This window comes from Callospermophilus lateralis, chromosome 12 (assembly GCF_048772815.1).
Source record: "Callospermophilus lateralis isolate mCalLat2 chromosome 12, mCalLat2.hap1, whole genome shotgun sequence".
NCBI lineage: Eukaryota > Metazoa > Chordata > Mammalia > Rodentia > Sciuridae > Callospermophilus > Callospermophilus lateralis.
In genome coordinates, this window is record NC_135316.1 from 109,324,393 (window position 1) to 109,344,568 (window position 20,176).

The following is a 20,176-nucleotide window of genomic DNA, read 5'->3' on the forward strand; positions in this document are numbered from 1 at the left end:
GTTTAATAGTCATGTGCTGAGCACACGAGGGCTGTGTCCACCCCTGGCCGATGTGAGCACACGAGGGCTGTGTCCACCCCTGGCCTATGTGAATGGTGCTGAGAACCCAGGGTGCCAGTATCTGTTCAGTTCCTGCCTCCAGTCCTCTGGGGTCTGACTGGGAGTGAAGCTGTGGGATCCTGTGACACCGTCTGGTGCTGGGAGGCGACATCACCCTCTCCCCAGCCAGCGCTGCGCCCTCTCACATTGCTGCCAACGATGCACAGGGTTGACTTCTCCACATCCTCACAAATTTGGGGCTTGGGGGTTCTTGTTTTCAACAATAGCCATCCTAATGGGGGTGGACAAAAGTCTTTCCAGACACCCCTTATTTTTGTATGAAGAAGAAGAAGAGATGCCCTACTCTGGAACATCGGGGAATTGGCAGCTGACACGCACTCGCATACCCCGCGTGCGTTGTGTTGAGGACACAGCTGGGATTGGGGAAATCTGTTTGGAAATTTTTTTATGAAAAAGACTAGCGGCCGAGTCGGTTCACTCTTTCACCTCAGACCAATGCCACTTCACACGGTGACTTATGTCATTCAGGATCACATTTTCTTCCATCTAATGTTTTTCCCCTCAAACTCTTTAGCCAGAAACCCTCCTCTGGCTGCTGAGGTAGAAGATGGTAATTTATATCAAGTTCTCTGCAGATTATAGCTCTCCAGAATGAAAAGCCTAGTTCCAGAAATAACTTGATGAAAATGACTGTTTCTGGTTTTCAGTTGGAAGCTTAACGTACGTTGTTCCCACAGGGTCAGCCAGGGCCAGTGGGCCCCCAGGGCTACACCGGGCCTCCCGGACTGCAGGGCTTCCCAGGGCTGCAGGGCCGCAAAGGCGACAAAGGCGAAAGAGGAGCCCCCGGGACAGCGGGACCCAAAGGAGATGTGGTAAGCAGGATGCCGACGTCCTCCGGCTCCCAAGGGGCACCGTGTCGTGGCCGTCACTGACTTGTCACCTTCTTCACAGGGAGCAAGAGGTGTCTCTGGGTTCCCTGGTGCTGATGGAATTCCGGTAAGTTTTTGGAAGATGAGAGTTTTAAGACATTGCGTGCATTCAAGGCAGCGCAATTGTGACATACAGAAACTCTTTGGATGAGGCCTCCTGTTTGTTTATAGCATAAAACATGGGGGCTCGCCGGGCAGAGCTCTTTCCTGGAGTCCAGTCAGACACACCAGACTCTTCCCTTCATGAGCATGTTTGCAGACCCGGCTTCAGAATTGAGGCAACTTTGCTAAAAATGGACATTGTGAGTGTGATGGGCCCAGGGAGGGGCCCAGGTTGAGATCTCACTGGAAGCTTTGAACAACCTGAATGTGCAGCGTGGTGGAGGACCAGAAGGCAGCCCTGCTGGCCCACGGGCAGCTTCTCAGGTCCCTTGTAGTAGCCACACCGAGCAAGCAAAAGGAACAGCCTGGCTTGTTCATGAGAAAGTCTCAAAATGCAGTAAAATGTGTTTTTATAACCTAGTTTACTTTACTTCTTGTAGCATAAAAAAATAAACAAAACAGACTGACTCACAGCCGTCTTCACGGGGCTCCAGAAGCAGATTTCCCAGGGCCGGCTTTCCGGCCACAGTTGACCTCGGAGATGCGTGTGTTTATCGCACGTCTTGAAGCACCTCCCTTGTCTGCTGCTGTGACTCAGAGACATCTGCCTCACAAGCCTCACACACACAGATGTCTGTGCCCGTAACCTGCACAGGCATCTTCTGTATCACCACAGGCACACACACGGGCAGGCACACACACACGCAGCAAGAGGCGCTCCCCAGCTGCACAGGCAGGCTTGCCACAGAGAGTTCACACTCTGCCTTCAGGGCCTCAGCCCTCAGGCTTCCTAAGAGGAGAAGGAAACAGCTAAAGGAAGAAGATCACAGGACCTTCTGCGTGGCCAGGATCCTCAGTGTTCTCGTGGTAGGCCCCAGCGGACATTTGCGTGGTAAAAGCTGAGTGGTGTTTTATAGAAATGCACCTAATTGGATGTTGAGCCACAGGATGGATATTTAGCCCACTGTGGTCTAAGTTTTCCTCTGAAGCACAGTTTCAAGCCATGTCCCATTGGCAGGCAGCCGCAAACAACCTCATCCAATTCCAATCAGAAGGCCAATAACAGTAGGCAGATAATCCAGGGAAAGGGCAAAGAAGGCAAGGCACAGGGCACCACAGAACAGGAAGATCCTGAGCAGAGCTCAGAGAAGGGGTTTTCACAAGCTCGATCTGAAGGACCGCTCGTGGGAGTCCCTATCTGAAAGCTGTCTGCAGCAGCAAGTGGGCAGCTGCACTCACCTGTTACAGGAGCATGTGGATTCTCCACTGGAGTGGGCTGACAGCACCAGGCCAGCACAGTGACTGCACACATCTGAGGCAAACAGAGGCACAAATTAGAGAAAAGCCCCACTCTCTCATTATATGGCTCAGTGCTGTTCAGAGCACAAGGCAGGTACATAGGGGGTTTATTCATCGATCTTGAAAGTTTCCAAGTTTTTTAAGTAAATCTGAAAGGAATCCTAATGGGCTCAAAAGTCACTCTGGAATGCCAGTGTTTGGCTTATTATCGAAAAGTTTGAAGCTCAAAAGAAATCACATAATAAAGTATATCCATGATTTAAAGAAATTGTGTAATAGGTTGTGGTCACATAGCTTATAAGTGGTACACCATTGACCCCACCCCTCTACATCGTTGAAATCAGGTAACTGAGATGGAGATGTCCACAGAGTTCGCACGACCCTCTCTAGCTTTCCCGTTGGCCAGGTGGTGTGCCCCGCTCAGGCCTCAGAACACTTGACATGCTTGGACTCGTGAAGGGACAGGGCTTGTGAGAATATTTACATCTATTTTATTGCATGCAAACCAGAAACCCATGTGCAGGCTACTGGTCTCACGCACGGTTCTCTTTCCCAGGGACACCCGGGCCAAGGCGGGCCCCGGGGCCGGCCTGGCTACGACGGCTGCAATGGGACCAGGGGAGACACAGGCCCACAAGGACCCTCCGGCCCCGCGGGCTTTCCCGGCTCCCCCGTGAGTATGAACATGGTGGTCCATCCTGCTTGGCCTGGAAGCCTGGGTGGCGGACACTCAGGGGAGAAGGTGGCCTGAACTCCCTTTCCAGGCTTAGCCAGAGGGCCTGTGCTGGTGACCCTTCGAGAAACTCTGAGAAGGGCACTTGCCTCCTGCTGCTGGCCTAGGACAGGCAGACCCCCAAACCTGGCCTTTGGGAACCCGGGGAGACTCACGCTCCTGTGGCCAGATGGACGCATCACTTCCTGCCCGTGTTTTCTTGGCACGCCCCCCCTCCCCGCCAAGGCCCAGTTGTCCTGGGTTGGAGGAACTTCACTGTCCATATTCCTCCTTAATCTTGGATGAGATGGTTGGCCTGGTCCAGATGTCCTGCCCGCATCACTCCGTTCTCTCCATGTTCCAGCTCACGTGAATGACCGTGTAACAGCAAGCTAAATTAAACACGTGGGCCGGGGGGTCCCCTGCGAGCCTCTGGCTTCACAGGCTCCAGGACCTTTCATGACGGCAGGACGGTTGTGTCCTTAGCTCTTTGCCGTGTGGCAGACAGGACCAGGCTTGGTTTCCCAGGGGAGGAGCTTCACGGAATTGTCCATTTTATGGCCTCATTCATTTTTCAGGATTCTTGCCAAGAACCCTGAAGTACTTTTTCAGTAGTGTCTTTCTCCTTTTTACCATGAAAATCTTACAAATTCAAAACATTTTTAAGAGTATTTTTAAGACCTTTTAAAGTAGGAGGAAGTTGTGAATGGGCTTTGCCAGTCTTCATCCTGAAGCCAGTCGAAAGAAGCACCGCACCATCTGCTGTCAGGCCCTCCCTGGCTTCCCTGTATGTGGTTCAGCTTTTCAACAAGCTACGCCATTTCCACTCTATTCTGAAATATATTTCATGACCAAGAAACACACCTATCACTTTGAAATGTTGCCTGCATATGTAGGTGTTAAAGATGTTTGTGCCTACACACATGGGTGCCACACTGTCTACGTTGGATACAATACTAGTTGTAGAGATAACACAGCCTCTCTCCTGCAAATGGGCCTGGAACGTATGTGCATTAGTATCGTTAGGACACTAATGCCAAAGGAAGCCAGGGTATCCCAAAGAAAACATCTCATGGCATGCCGGAGGGTGAGCACAGAGAGGACTCGTTTGGATTTTTGAAAATAAGTTACATTCCAGAAAGTACTTCCATTTTAACTCTGAGGAAAGATACCATGCTGGACATAGGGCCGGTACTCAGAGTCACCTGCATAGACCCCAGGGACATTCAGGAGTTGCCAGACACAGGTTGGGGCTCTGGTCTCCTGTGTAGACCACAGGGACCATCAGGAGGTACTGGATACAGGGCTGGTGCTCGAGTGACCTGTACACCAGGGGACATTCAGGCTCCAGAAGCCACAGCTTGATGGCGCAGATTACTAGAGCTCCACTCAGTGTTAACGGACTTGTTTTTCTCTTTTTATGATATGTCTGCTAATTTAGGGGCCCCAAGGACCCAAAGGACAGAAAGGTGAACCTTATGCACTGTCTAAAGAGGACCGCGACAAATACAGGGTACGTGTGCCCAGGAGGGTAGACAGAATGAGCCCATCCCATGTAAATTCTGAGCAGAGTTCAGTACCAAGTGAAGGAGTGTAAGAGGGACCCCGTGAAAGGATTCACAGGAGAATGGAAGATGAATTTAAGAGTCATTTAAATGACTTTTGGGATGAATTGGGAGGAATTTTAAAGTCATTTCTGATGGGACAGTTTCCACCTTGCAGTAATCATAGGTGTGCTCCTTGCCTGTACCCCACGCCCTGGGCTGCCCGGGGAGTGGCAGTCCCTGAGTCCTGCACCCTCCAGCTATGTGCTCTAGCTCTGTAGTGATGTGAAACAATGCAATAGTGCTGAACAGTGAATCAATCATTTCCTCTCAAACAGGGTGAACCTGGGGAGCCTGGACTGGTCGGATTCCAGGTAAATTTTGTTTTTATTAGAGAGGATTCCAAGCACAGCTCTAAGAACATCCAGCCTCCACACACAGCTGGTCTCTTCAAAACACCCTCTTGTTGTTCACAGGGTCCTCCTGGCCGCCCTGGGCCTATGGGGCCGATGGGTCCAGTTGGAGCCCCTGGAAGACCGGTAAGTACCGCTTGCATGCTCCTACCCAGTCCTCTGTCCAGTCACCCTCAGAGGCCACTTGTTGAAATGCCCATAGGGAAATGCTTCATGGAGCCTGCAGCACCTGTCACCTTAGAAGTCACCAACATAGAGCAGGGCATTTTTTGCGTATGTTTTGCTACTGTTGAGGTTTAAGAATAAGGACTCAAAGTCTGTGGTCTCTGGTTCACTGCCGACCATGTCAGATGATTTGAACCTGGTTCCCATCGGTGCCCCTCCGTTGGCGCATAAACTCTCCCAGCCCCATGCCTACCATGTGACAAAGGACCTGTCATCTGTGGGCAAAGTGGACCAAAGTCCCACAGGTCACTAAAGAGGAGATGGGCTCCTCCAGGCCAGGCCTGGTGCGGAAGGTCTGTCACACCTGGCCGTGGCCATTGCAGAGGCAGGATGCTGGATGTCATTAGCCAAATGGCCTTGGCCCTCTGAGTGGGGGTCAACGTGTACTCCCTCCTGCAGCTCAGGTAAGAGAGCCAGGTGACGAGCACCTGCCCGTGGGGCCCACAGGACACCTGGCCACCCGAGGGGTCTCTGCCTTTCCCACGCTCCAGGTCTTTTAGCAGTAAGACCCTCAGGCCTCGACCAGACAAGGGGGGGGTTTCCTGCAGGGAAGGAGACCTTCTACAGGAAACCATCCTCCAGCCAAAGACGAGCGTGGAGATGCTGTTGTCTTAGTTCCTGGCAGAGACTGGGAGGAAAGGAGATGAGGATGTTTGGGAAGAGTCACTCTTATGAACATAGCTCCCAGCAAAGGTTGTTGGGTCCTAGGATAAAGAAACCAGTTCACAGATGTCTTTTCATTTGTGCAGGGACCACCCGGACCCCCTGGACCCAAAGGACAGCCAGTAAGTTTTTGGGGACCAGGACAAGGGAGGGGTCAGGTTGTGGATGTGTCCGCCATAGGACACTTGGTTGACAACTATTACTGTTTAGATTATGATAAAAGTAAATACACAGGTTTTTAAGACTCAAGGTTCAACTGTGAGCACAGATCCTGTGGGGAAGCAGGAGTCCTGGGCCGGTTCCGCAGGTGAAGAATGGGAATGGTCTGTTGTGTGCTGGTCGGTCAGCACATTCCTGATACCCTATGAAAGTCACCCTGGTGGCTATGGGTCAGCAATCATGCCACAGTACAGCCCAGGGGCAGCTCAAGTTGTCTTCAGGGCTGATTTGGGGAGTGGGAAGGTCGTAGCCATGTGCACTGTGGGAGGCCGGGGACGCTTGTCTCTGGAGTCTGATGGGCTCTAAGGACGTATGTGCCCAGTGCTGCCTAGGTCGGCGGAGTCCTTGCCATCCTGTGTTCCTCACAGCAGGATTTTAAGTTGGTAGAAGCACAACCAACTAGGTGGTTTGTCAGAAGTGTGGAGAACAGAGCCAGGGTTCGTTGACCTGGGAGAGCTGGGTGAGCCTCCGCACTGACCAGGGTGATGAGGGAAGCGTTGGTCAGACTCGCCCCGTCAGAGACTCCCGCTGGCACTGTGGGGAACCTCCAGGAGCCACCACTGCCTCCCCTCCAGATAAGGGCCTGCCACCCCTCACTGTCCCATGCCAGCTCCACCTGAAGTCCCGTTTCCATGTCACCTGGTGACACAACAGCCACCGCCCCTCCTGCCCCCCCAATCTCCCATCACCTCTGATAAGACTTGGCTGCAGCCGGTGCTCACTGAGCTGCTGGACTCGCCTGCCTGCCGGGCCAAGAGCAGGGTGGGAGGCCCCAGGCCAAGAGCAGCGGCAGCAGAAGCTGGTGGGGTGGCCAGAGAAGCAGCAGCCCCCAAGCCCAGCAGGCCTCAGATCTGCACTGGCCACAGCAGACAGACAGCCCTCTTCACCCCACCACGTCACATCCTGGGGACTTTGACAGCCAGCCAGGAGGCAGAGAGGACCAGGGGACCCCATCCTCACCCCAGCCAGGTCACCTCCTGGTGACTTTGACAGCTAGCCAGGAAGCAGAGAGGACTGTGGGGACCCAAATTCTCACCCAGCCAAGTCACTTCCTGGTGACTTTGACAGCCAGCCCAGGAGGCAGAGAAGACCACAGGGGACCCAAATGGCCTTCTGATCTAGCCAGGCTGCTTTTCTGTGCTTTGATTTCAGCTCCCAGCCAGGTGGGAAAGAAGCAAAGAGCAAAAATTAATTAAAGGCTTTGTTTTCATTTTCAGAAAAGCTCTGGGCATGGGAGGGGGTGGATGGTAGACTGCAGAGAGGAAGACCGGAGAGGGCTTCACGTGACCTTCTCACTGTGGGAAGATGGAGACCCTGGGAATGAGGCACAGCTGTTTGGGAGTGACAGGAGAGAGCTGGTCTCTCTGTGTGGGGACTCTGGGCAGCCTCTCACGTTTCCGCTCCCACACCAGGGTGGGCCGGTTCCCCACCAGGCTGCTCCACTTTGGGGCTCGCGCAGGGCCCGATTCTGCCTCTTGGGCAAAGGAGGGTGAAAGTTGGCCAACACTAAGAGTCACCTTAACCATTACATTTAGAGTGATTTTAAATCCCCTAAAAAGATAGGAAATGTTTATATGAAATGAGAATGATTTTTATCAAAATGGGAAAAAGAGTGACCTTCAAATAGGGAATGGAGGGAATGAAGGGGCTGGTCTCCCCTGGAGAGGCAGTGGGCTCCGAGAGAGGGTCCAAAGGTGCCACCAGCCTCAGCTCCAGTCCCTGAGGCCCAGTCAGAGGACCTGACAGTCAGTCGGCCCCTGGGAGCCGCAGCCCGAGTCCTCTGCAGGTCCCGTGGCTCAGTGCCGTGCATGTAGGCAGGTTTTGGGTTTCTTCTTCTAAAAACAGAGTTTTATTTCACTGTGATTATTGACTTAAAAACTCACAAAGCCATTGATCTTTCCAGGGCAACAGAGGACTGGGCTTCTACGGACAGAAGGGTGAAAAGGTAAGCCACCCTGGGAGATTTGCACAGCTGCATCGCCATCAGTTACCGAGGTTGACACGGAGACAGGAGGTGATCCGCCACATGGGAGGCGACCACCGTCTAGGGCCAGTTCTCATGGTGGTCACAGATGAGTGAGTCATGACATAAGCTGTCCAGGTTGGCCTAGGCCTCTGACACAGTGCTGTGACCCCAGACTGGGCCCAGCTGGGAAGCAAAGGCATTTAGTGAATGTGTCTTCTAACAATGGAAACCCAGGGTGGCTAAGGGGACTCAGTCAAGGACCAGAGGTGACATGGCACCATCTCAGGGGCAGGTGACAGTGGCGCTTGCTGGCCTCAAAGGCAGGAGCAAGGACCCTATGGCTTTTATCATTCCTGATAGTGCTAAGATTCAAGGACTCCTGGCCTCAGAGAAGAGCAGGCACCCACACCCAAGCCGCCCCCCATGCCCAGGGCACTCACTTGGGTCCTGGCTGTGTGAGAAGGGCCACTCTGTCTCCATTCTGCTTTTGACTGAGCTGCCAATGAGTGGAACTAAGTACTGCTCAGACGTGAAGACGTGGTTCTTTGCATGAAGAGCATGAAAGAAGTCTCAAAGGACAAACATTAAATTTCCAAACACACAAAAATAGAGCAAACAAAATGGGACTACTTCCCACATGCTGAAATATATGCCAAGATTAAAATAAAAAAGAAATATATGGGAAGAAATCATTAATGGAAGGAGAGAATGGTCATTAGATACAGTGGAAATGAACTGAATGTCTGTAACTTACAGAGGGCTAATTCAAACCAGTGACAATGCCAAGGTCCCAGTAGACCAAGGAGAGGGACAGTTTTCAGTATTTAGAAGACACGTTAGTAGATGTTCAGAATACATTGTAGAGTGGTGCTCTTGACAGCTGATACAGCATTTCAGTTTGCTGGTGTTTCTATTGGTGATCACTAGGCTCAAACTTGAGATGATAGATTTATTTGAGACAGTTTTTTATTACATAAAAACACCCTTAGCTGGTGAGGTAGTGGTAAGACTGGACTAGCCTTCCATTTTTCAGGCATTTCTTATATCTTGGGGTCGTCTTGGCAAGCAGTAGTGGCTGACATCAGGAGCCCTCAAGACGTTATCTCTCAGACCTAGTAGTTTCCATGTGCAGAAGTTCCTCACAAGAAGGGAATTCCAGAGAAGGAAATCCAGTCCGCAACTTGACAGTCCACGCAGTTTTGATGCATGGTGCTAAACAACTACTTGTGAAAGTGGGACAAAAAGAATTTCATTTTAGGATTATGCTGTTATGATTATTTTATTTTAGGATCATTGAAAAGTAGGTATACAGGTGGCAACATGCAAAAATTAAAAGCAGTGTTGTGGTAGGTTATTCTGCCGTTCAAGCTTTCGGCTCTTCTTTCAATTTACAATGACTTCCCTTGCTGAACACTCAGGGCGACGTAGGACTGCCAGGACCCAACGGGATCCCGTCAGATCCATTCCACCCCATCGTGGGGCCCACCAGGACTACCATCCACCCAGATCAGTACAAGGTAAAGAGGGTGACTGTTTTCCCAGTGGCACTACAGAAAAAGAGAGGGGGAAAGGCAACTTCCCTCAACTGCATCCAGTCCCTTCCCACGTAGGGAAGGCCTTGCCGCCAGGCCCTCCCAATGCCCTTGAGGCTCCCAGACAGTTACCAGGCCCACAGAGAAACGGCTTCGCCCTTCATCTCAAACAATTGTGGATGCAAAGCCACATGAGAACCCACTGAGGAAACAGGTCTCTCCTTAGGTATGGGATGTAGACACAGGTTAATGGCCATAGCATGATTCAAAGCCAGGATCACAGATCCATCTGAGCAGAATGTCATATTACACAAATGAAACCTGCTTTCTTCTTAGCTCGGCTGAAGCACCTTTTCTTTTGAATCAGTTGACGATGCTTTCCCTTTACTTCTGTTAGCATCTTGTGGGACTAAAAGCGCACTCCAGTTCTGGAGTGGAGCTGCACTCTGCCCTTCCTGGCTCAGGCAGGACTCTCTGGGCCTGCCTGTCTGGGTCAGGGGGAGATGGGCTCACTGAGGCCAGGAAGCTGGAGTGAGCAAGAAGGCCCCGTGCAAGGGGTTAGTCCCCAACTCCCTCACCACATGAGGAGGTCAGGGTCCTGGGTCATAGGTGAGATTGGCCAGCAGGGCCATGACTGCAGGAAGGAACCAATCTAGCCAGCTGTGGCCCTGGGCACTTATAAGTGACCATTGACAAACGTGGCCTGGAGGTGGTGGGCAGGTCTGTGTGCAGTTAGACCCAACTGCAGAGGAGGGACCAGGCAGGTCCAGGCCAAGCTGAGGGGCTCAACCTTCCAAGAAGAGGGGGTGGGTTCCAAGCCGGCCTGCGGGGGGCAGTCGTGAGCTACAGGAGCCCAAGTGTCAGGAGACCCAGGGACCAAGGACCTTGCCAGTCAAAAAGAGTGAAGCAAAATCAGTGCTGCTTCCTAAAGCCACTTTTGCTTGAGCTTTTAACGTGTTCCAAGCACATCTTTTCCTCGGGGACCTTCCTGGTCCTGTCTCATTCAAATGAATGCCGTCCTCGGGGCTCCTCCCTGAGCGTCCCTCCCACTGCACCACTGAGGCATGGAGGGTGACACTAGCACAGATGCTGAGACACCTGTAACTCGTGAGTGACAGAGGAAACCTCATGGGTGGGAGAGAGGCCACCTTTCAGTCGTGTCGGGAACCACACACGATTTGATTTATCTTGTAAAAGTCTAGAATAATGGGGCTGGGACGGGGGCTCGGTGGCAGAGCACTCGCCTGTGTGAGGCACTGGGTTGGATCCTCAGCACCATGCAAAATAAATGAATAAATAAAATAGTGTGTCCACCCACAACCAAAAAATATTTTTTAAAAAATCTAAACTAACACTTTTTGTTTGCATTTGATTTTTGAAGCTGCAAATTCGGGGAATTAGTGGCTACAGTTCATTTGTAGTAATGGTTTAAAGTTTTACTAAAGACTTTTTACTTCATATTCCTGATCAAGTGTCAGATATTGCTGTTCACAAATCAATGTGTATTTCTTCTTCTTCACGCTCTCTGCAGGGCGAAAAGGGAAGCCGGGGAGAGCCGGGCATAAAGGTAAGCTCGGTGGCCGGCCTGGTGGCCAGTGCCTTTCTCCCTTAGGTCCCGGGCTCCTGCTGACAGGTGGAGTAGCCCGTCTTGACAGCCCTGTGCTCTTGGGTTGGCTTCAGCTCGTCTAGGCAAGGAGGGAGTAGTTATCATCCCACTCTGGTTTTCCAGAAAATGTTTTTAGAGCGCCCTCCTTTTGCACGACAAGCCCTGGCCAGTCAACCTTATGTGAAGTTCTAAGGCAGATGTGTGGGCTGCAGGTGGGCTGGGAGGTGGTGGGCTGGCCTCTGTCTGGGTGAGGGGTCTCTGCCCTCTCGCTCATCCCACCAGCCTACCTCGTATTTCCCTTTCTCCCTGGTTGTCACTTACCCTATGACCGTGTCCTCCAGGCACACTGGGGGGCTTCCCCAGCACCCTCATGTCATGGAGGATGTGGGGCACTGGGGCTGGGAAGGGCAGCCCTTCATGCTACTCTGCTCTCTCTTAGGGCATCTCCGTGAAGGGAGAGGAAGGCATCGTTGGCTTTTCAGGACCACGGGTGAGCTGAGTTTTATAACTGAGAATGTCTGTCTATTTGGCTTTTTGAATAGACCATTTTTCTAGAGCAGTTTTAGGCTCATAAGAAAAGTGAGCAGGGGCTGGGTTGTGGCTCAGTAGCAGAGCACTTGCCTCGCACATGTGCGGCACTGGGTTTAATCCTCAGCACCACATAACGAATGAATAAACAAAATAAAGATATTGTGTCCATGTATAGCTAAAAAATATTTTTTAAAAAGAAGGAAGAAAAAGAAAAGTGAGCAGAAAGCGCAGAACCCATTGTTCTGACGCCCCCCACACAGCCTCCTCACTGGACACCCTGCTCCAGGATGGTCACCTCTGCAGCCCCTCACCCCCCAGCCACCCTTCACCTTCACCCAACACTGGAGCTTCTGAAACTGTGCACCCCACCTGGAAGAAGGGGACCAAACCCAGACATTGTGCTCATCTTAGGCTCATCTAGTCTTTGATAACCAAAAATGTAGTGTGTGGAACACAGATTGATTTCTGATTGCCCCAGGAGTACAACGAGAATGTCCCTAGTGCCAGGTGTGGTGGCACATACCTGTAATCTCAGTTACTGGTGAAGTGAGGCAGGAGGATCACAAGTTCAAGGCTAGCCTGGGCAACTCATCAAAGACCCTGTCTCAAAACAAATATAAAAGGGCAATGGAATTCAGTGGTGGGTGCTTGCCCAGCATGTGATCCATCCCCAGCACTACAGAAAACAAAGTCACTGGTGCTGTGTGCATGTCTGTGATCCTAGCAACTAGGAGCCTGAGACAGGAGGACCTCAAATTCAAGACCAGCCCTAGCAACTTAGTGAGATCCTAAGCACTTAGCAAGACCCTGTCTCAAAATTTAAAAAATAAATATAAGGACTGAGGATATGTTTCAGTGGTTAAGCACCCCTGGGGTTCAATCCCCAGTACCCTCGCCAAAAAAAAAAAAAAAAAAAAAAAAGAAGAAGAAAGAATGTCCCTGGCAGAGGATCCTGCAGGAGATGTAGATCTCGCCTTCAGAGCAGCATCCTGAAAGCCCGTGCAGACGCCTCGAGATTCAGTCACGGGTAGGGAAGGTGGTCAGAGTCCTGGGCCCAGTGAGAGGAGAAGGAGGGTCTTGCTGATTATCCGGCAGTCATTACCATGAGAAAGACGTGGTCTCTGAGTAAGAAGAGAGACTTGCAGAACACTGGGTACAGGAGTCTTCTGTGTCCACTGTGCCACTCTGTACATTCTTCCCTGTTTCCTTAAGCAGCAGAAATGGTGCATTGGATGAAGGTGTCGCCAGCATGAGCTCCCCTTGAGAAAACAGGACTCCAGGTGGTCTGGGAAGCTCTCATAGGAAGGGCAGCTTGCCCCTCTAAGTGGTGACTCTGTGCCTTCTCCCGTCCTACCATGGTCAGATCTCTGCACAACCCCACCCCACCTTCTGAAGCAGGGAGAATCATATTTGGTGGTTTGTTCTTGGTGTTGAATTTGGTTGTTTTGATCCTCCTCGAGTACCAAAATATCAACCTCTAGAAATCTCTGTTTCGTGTTCTGAGCTGTTGATCGTTGTTTTCTGTTCAACCCAGGGTCCGTCTGGCTTCGATGGAGAGAGAGGATCCCCAGGACAGAAAGTAAGTTTGCTGCGTCAAACAGTCTGCTCTGGACCAGAGATCTCTTACAAAGGCCCTTCAAAGAAGCACGGCATTGCAGAAAAGAACGTTGGCCTCAGAGGCAGCATCTTTCCCTGCACTGACAGTTGCATAAATAAGCCTTTCACTCACAAAACTTAGATTTTTGCCATTTTTCTTGGGGTTTTTCTTGCAAATCAGCCTGTCGGTTCTTCCACTGATCCCTCCCCCAAGACTTTCACTGCTTGGCTGCCTCCCTGGACCTCATACCCTTCTACATCACCGTCGTCACCCTTAGGAAGGCTGTAAGCTCAGTCCCCGAGGTTGATCTATTTTTTATAGATCAATACACACTTTGATGTTTTATGTTCATGATAACCCAAACAGTTATTTTTATCATGTGTTTGGTGGGCAGGTTTTTAGGGGAAAATGTTATGTGAAAAATGTACCATGATTCTGGATCAGGTTTGAAATTGTAAACACTAGATCATAGGAGAAAGAACATACAGAGCTAGTCTCTCTGAGTATTTACCCTCAGTGTTCATTATGAGCACTCCGGGGCAACAGCTGGCCATGCTACAGCCAACCACAGGCCCAAAGGTCAGCTTACAGCCAAAGGGCTGCAAGGGGCGAGGCTGGCTAAGAGACAGAGACCAAAGCAGGCCTCCATATTCGACAGTCTCCCACCCTGCCCACCCTTGTCCTCGGAGGTCACTGCCAGTTCCCAGGTTGCCTACCACATGCTAGTGAAATCACAGTTATGACTGGTTCTTCTGCACCCAACACATAGGAACTGAGTTGTTTCAAAAGGTGATTTGACATAGCTGCCTCTAGAACCCAGAAGTCCATGAGCCATAAGAGGCCCAGCAGGCCCTGGCCACCTGCATAGTCAGGCATGAGGAAGGCTGACCACCCTTCCAGCTTCCTCTCTGCAGTTGCTGTGACATGGGAAGATGCAGACGTCTGTGGCTAAGTGGATTGTAGAAATAGTTTACTCGGCTGTAAAAATGTATATAGAGGCTGCACTGCAGGCCAGGTGGCCGGGTGTCTGTGCAGCGCCCGTGCCTCCCCAGGTCACCCTGATCTTGTGCTCATGGTTTGATCTTATGCAATAACAAAGAGCAAGTAGCCAGAAGCCACTCCAAGGAACAGCAGTGGACGTTAACAAATACCACGCATCAAAGCAGGGGACCAAGGGAGAAATGCATTCTGGGAAGATGCATGACACCAAAGCCATCAACCCCCGCTGCCATCACAGAGCTGCGGTTCGTCCGAACCTTCTCCAGGCGATGGGAGAAGTTAACTTTTCCGGGTTGTGTTAACTCTTCTGAGCCATTCGAGATTGTCTCCCTCCTTTTTCTATGGCAAACTTAATTAACTGAGTAAAGGCTTTTCACACTAGAGTTATCGTAAAACGTGCTCACCAGGACCTGAGGCCCTGGAGGGACACCAGCGAACGACGGCTGCCGGTAGTGTTGGCAGAAGCCCCCTCACCGCCTCATGTCAGCAGGACCATGAGACCTGGATCAGAACTGTCTGGGAGTTCAGGATGTCCCTTTATCCACAGCGGGCAGGAGGGCACTAGCTTACCAGGTACACGCTCAAGAGCATCATCCCGGCTCTCCAGCTACTGTTGGAGAGGCCGGGTGGTGACACGGGACTCCAGGTGGGGCTCTTCTGTGGAAACCTCGCCGCAGCCTGCGGTTCCGCACCACAGTCCACTGGCCTTCAGACTGACGGGTGGAGAGATCTCCTGCGGCCCTGTGAGTTCTATCTGGCCTAACCCACGCTCCCTGGGCCGCCGACCTGGGAAGGCGCCCACTGAGCCGGGAGACGCGGGAGGCCTGTTTAGACTGCAGGAGGCAGCTTACTGGAGCATCAGGGTCTCTTTGGAAGAGGCCTGTCATAATAATTCCTTCAGGAGCTTGTTTCTGCCAGTCCCTGAGGACTTCTGTGTAGTGACTTCCCTAATGTGGGTTATTCTGCCCTTGAAAATCATGAAACTGACCGCTTTCAGAGCCTCAGCTCCACCTGGTGTGAGTCCTCCCACATGAACCGCAGGTCTGCAGTGAGAAGCAGACGGTCTGCCCCTCCGGTGATTCTAATCTCCTGTGAAAGAGCCCCATCAAGTCCTCAGGGCCTCAGGCTGCACTGTCCTGAGGTCGGGGACTGTACCAGAGGAAGCCTGTAATGAGGAATGACGTCTGGACTCCAGGAAGCTCTAATGTCCATCCTGTTACCTCGTGATACGACCACCACGTGAACTTCTTCCTTCAGTAAATATTCAAGAGAATTAGGAAGCAACATTAGAGTTATTTTATTTTTTTAACAAAGAGGAGAATTCTCAAGAGATTTTAATACTTGTATTTGGTGTTAAGGGCTAATGTTCAAATCCCGTCTTGGGAAGATTCTAGCAGCTGGATTGGCATCAACACCGGAGCCCACTGTTCAGTCACAAGATCACTGGCGTGGGGCTCCTGGCACCCTGGTACCCAGTGCACAAGAAAGAGCTGGCCTCCTCTGAGCAGCTCCTGGACTGACCAGCCCCCAGCCCTAGTGACCAGGGGAGCAGAACGCAGAGGGAGGCAGACCCGAGCACCCACAGCAACACCCAGAGCACCCGGAACATTGGCAACACAATGGCCCAGGTTTTCCCACAACAGCAACAACAAAAAGATACTTTAAAGAAAGAAAGGAAAGGGGAAGGGGAGAAAAAACTTATGAGCTAAAAGAGAACTGAGAACCCGGCAGCCAAATGCCAAATTTGGACTTTGGCTCCTGGTTTAAACAAAGAACTTTAAAAAGGTATTTCTGGATCTAAATTCGGGGAAAATGGAATACACACTGGATAGTCAGGGAGTTCGGCTGATCACTGTTAATTTTTCTAGCTATAAAAGTGAAGCCATGGTCACTTTTTAAAGTTATATGTTAGATCAAAATAAAAAGCAAGCCTCTCTCCGCAGGGAAGCCGAGGGCTGGATGGCTACCAGGGCACGGATGGGCCCCGAGGACCCAAGGTGAGTCCTCCTCAGCCTTTCCTCTGATGAGGTCCTGCCCACCACTGGAGAAGGAGGCACCCACCCTAAACAGATGGGGAACACGCAGTGCCCAGCCCTGGACGGAGGAGACCCATGGCTGCTCATTAGCCACATGGACCCTCGCCCAGGCTCAGGGTGCCATATGCCATACAGGGCCACCCAGGCTGCCCCAGGAGAGAGAGGTCCAGCAGGGCTGTGGTGAGGGGGGTTTTGTAGTCACAACACAGCGCAGGGCCCCTGGCTCAGGGGAGGGTACAGCTTGTCTGGCTAATTCTGAGGACCAGTGGGGTGAGCTGGGCCTTCCCTCTGACATGTATCTGGTGAGAGCAGGACCTCAGGTGCTGCCACACCCCTCCCCACTCCCCGTCTCTGGATGCCCAGATGTCACCACACATTGTGGTGGTCTGGCCTGTGGGACACACCGTCCCCTGGCCACTGCTGGTGTTCTGTTGGTGTTTCACAGTGAAATTGGCACGTGCCTGTACTGTTCCCTCTGGTGCATTGGCTGGCAGTGGGGCACCGGACTTCACCACCACGCAGCAGAGACGTGGCTGCAGGGACAGGCTGTGGGTGGACTGGTCAGAATAGTCGCCCTGCCAACCTGACTCCATCTCCGCCTTGATTCTTTGGAAATGTGTAGTTATTGAAGCCCAGAAGGCCCTTCTCACTCTCTCCTGTTCTCTCTCCAGGGGGAAGCAGGTGACCAGGGTCCCCCAGGACCACCTGCCTACTCGCCTCATCCTTCCCTGGCTAAAGGTTGGTAGGAAAATTTCCCCAGAATGATTTAGCATCACACGTATACTTCCTTCTGCCAAAGACACAGAGTCATGAAATTTTAAGACAGATTTTCCAAGCAAAACCAAACAAAGTGTTGAGAACGCAGTTTCAGACACAGCCTGAGGCACCGCTTCCCGCAGGCCTCGGGAGTATCACAGGAACCAACCTCTGTCTGCCTGACGGGCCTCGCTGCCTTCCAGGGGTGTACGTGACGCACAGGTTCTGGTTTTACTATCTAGAATATCACTCTGGAAATCCGACAGCAGCTGCCCCCCAGGGCTGGTGAGCACCCTGGAGACGTATCTCTGTGGGCCTGGAGCCACCCATGAGCCTGCTGTGAGGACTGCGCTCAGCACCTGTGACCCACCTTCCCACCCACAGTATCTAAAGTGTCTGTAAACACAAAGCCCAAGACAGCACACACGGCTGGCTAGACTTGATTGAGGATTCGTCATCTTTTTCTTTTTCTTTTTCTTTTCCTTTCTTTTTTTTTTTTTTTTAGTTATAGGTAGACACAATATCTTTATTTTTTTATGTGGTACTGAGGATCAAACCCAGTGCCTCGCACATACCAGGCAAGCGCTCTACCTCTGACCACAACCCCAGCCCAGGATCTGTGATCTTGATAAAATGAAAACAATCCTTTTGAGGCCTTGGGCACTTGATTTTTAAATCACTGTTAACATGATCTTTTGCATAATCCAAAACATGGCTGACTGAGAGCTCAGGGCCCATTCAGTCCCCCCCCACCCCGACTCTGTGTGCCTGGCCGTAAGGCGGAAAGATGGATGGTTGGAAATTCAGTTTTGCCCACATGCAGATGTAGAAAGGCCTCCACTGCCCTCTTCTGCAGGGGAAGATGCTCCTGGCTTTTGGTAGCTGGAATGTGACTGAGTTGCATTCCAGAGTGGCCGAGCAGAAGCTACCTCTGGAGAGAGTCCTCCGGGGTGGGGTGTATCGTTACAAGGCAGCCTTGCATGGGCTTGTGGAAATGCAGAAAGGAGAGGGGTTTGTGCTGAAGGAAAGGATTCCAAGTAGCTAAAACAGGCTCTGCTACTGTAACAATGGAGACTTTTTGGAGCCTGCTGTGCACCGTGTGCCTAGCAACTGTTCCACGTGGTTCTGATTGCACCTGTCAATCTGTTCACCCCTCCCAATGGCCCTGTGAGCTGGGGTGACTCTCAGCTCCATCTTTCTGAGGGAAAAATTGAAGCTCGGGGAAGCCAAGTGGCTCTCCTGAGTGCCATATGTAACAAGCAGAGGGACAGGCAAGGAATTCAATCACTTGCAGTCACAGCTCAAGAGGGCCACCAATCCTCATCTCACTTTAAGAAAAAATGTTTTAAGGTTAAAAAAATGGAAGATCATATGCAGAGTGATGGCTTTTCCCCAAATTACTGATAGTGTGTGACAAAATGTGGTTTTCTCCTCTGTTCTCTCCTAATTATAAAAACACGTAGGTGGTAAAAGGATGCTGAGGAGTAGCTAGAGAACACAGGGATGCTGCTCAGCAATTGTTCAGTAGGGATGGAAGTCCACCTGTTATCCACCTGCCAGCCTCGAAAGAAGCCTTGAAGGCGCAGAGCCGAGGAGAGGAGCCAGCCCTTGGCCTCCCCTCTGGAGCCTGATGCGCTGTGGGATTACTGCCTGTCACTTCTGCCTTCCATGGAGCTTTGAGCTCAGCTGCTCTTTCCCCTAACTTCCCACTAGCCTGTCCCCAGCACCCCTCAGCCCAGCCCAGTCCGGCCGAGTGCAGTGGAGCTGGGCACACAGTGTGGCTGTTGTCCTTTCTAGGCGCCCTTCTCTCACCTGTAGAAGTGGGCTGCAGCAGGGGCCATGGGGCCATGGGGCCATGGGGTCATGGGCTCGGGTGGACACCACTCGGGCTCCCATACTCAGGAGGCACTCCAAATGACCCCCGCCTCTGTTCTTTTATTCCCGGTGATCCCTCAGTATCAGGTTCTTCCTTCAAAAGAACCTTCCCCACCTTTGAAAACTCCAAGCGCTCACTCAGCATCCGGCACCCCTGCATTGTTCATAATGACAGGAATCCCCCCCAGAGATCCCCCCATTGGATCGTGAATGAGACCCTGAAACCCAGAACCCCCTAGTTCCCGAACATGTGAACCTCCTCTGTGTTCAGAATAGTCAGCAGATAAGTTCCAGTGAGAAGGTGCTGCCTGCTGCCGTCTGCACACAACAGGCTCACCCTAGCCGGGGACTTGTCCGTTCTAGGTGCCAGAGGTGACCCAGGATTCCCAGGACCTCATGGGGAGCCAGGAAGCCGCGGTGAGCCAGGAGACCCTGGGCCCACAGGACCCCCTGGCCTGTCCTTTGGAGATGAAGGTAAGGGGCCTTGTGGCCTCAGACCTCAGATTTAAGTGCCCTAGCTCCTGTGAGCAGGGACACCTGAGACGATGGGTACTCCTCAGGCACGAGCCACGCCAGCCTGTTGTGATGTCTGTGTGGAACCTCACTCAGGTGACAGTAACCCCCAGCTGCATTAGACTGTGCCACCAACTGGGAACCAGCCTGGTCCCATCAGCTGTTGGAAGGCGCACAGGAGTTGTGCAGAACTGTGGCACCGAAAGTTGGTACAATCAAAGGCCATTGTTGGAGGGAGAAGAGGGGATGTCTTTAAAGACATCTTAAAGGTGGCATCCACCTTTACGTCACTGACTGTGAACCCCGCTGCACCTGCTGGTGGTCTGTGGACGTAAATATCTGCGCAGCCCCTAAACACCAGGAACCTCGTGCCGCCCTATTCTGTGACATTGATTAATGCTGTGGGTTTCAGATGAGAAGAGAGGCCTCCCAGGGGAGATGGGACCCAAAGGCTTCCAAGGAGAACCTGGCATCCCTGCATTCTACCCTGGCCCACCTGGAGCTGACGGAAAGCCTGGTCTCCCAGGAGCCCCTGGGCCTGCCGGACCACCTGGACCAGATGGTGAGTGGAGGGACGCCAAAGGCAGGTGTGTGCCAGT

The 20,176-nt window shown here is 51.9% G+C and overlaps 1 protein-coding gene across 1 annotated transcript in view; it reads left to right on the forward strand.

Moving 5' to 3' along the window:
• The window catches only part of Col4a2 (collagen type IV alpha 2 chain), a 148,923-nt gene that overhangs the window by 92,977 nt on the left and 35,770 nt on the right, over nt 1–20,176 (forward strand). Inside the window, exons 5-20 of the mRNA XM_076872639.2 lie at nt 798–932; nt 1,012–1,056; nt 2,947–3,063; nt 4,544–4,615; nt 4,985–5,020; nt 5,123–5,185; nt 6,034–6,069; nt 8,070–8,111; nt 9,551–9,649; nt 11,196–11,231; nt 11,710–11,760; nt 13,336–13,380; nt 16,341–16,394; nt 17,105–17,171; nt 19,428–19,538; nt 19,990–20,139. Of these exons, the coding sequence (XP_076728754.2) occupies nt 798–932; nt 1,012–1,056; nt 2,947–3,063; nt 4,544–4,615; nt 4,985–5,020; nt 5,123–5,185; nt 6,034–6,069; nt 8,070–8,111; nt 9,551–9,649; nt 11,196–11,231; nt 11,710–11,760; nt 13,336–13,380; nt 16,341–16,394; nt 17,105–17,171; nt 19,428–19,538; nt 19,990–20,139 (1,159 nt within the window). The remainder of the gene's footprint in view (nt 1–797; nt 933–1,011; nt 1,057–2,946; nt 3,064–4,543; nt 4,616–4,984; nt 5,021–5,122; nt 5,186–6,033; nt 6,070–8,069; nt 8,112–9,550; nt 9,650–11,195; nt 11,232–11,709; nt 11,761–13,335; nt 13,381–16,340; nt 16,395–17,104; nt 17,172–19,427; nt 19,539–19,989; nt 20,140–20,176) is intronic.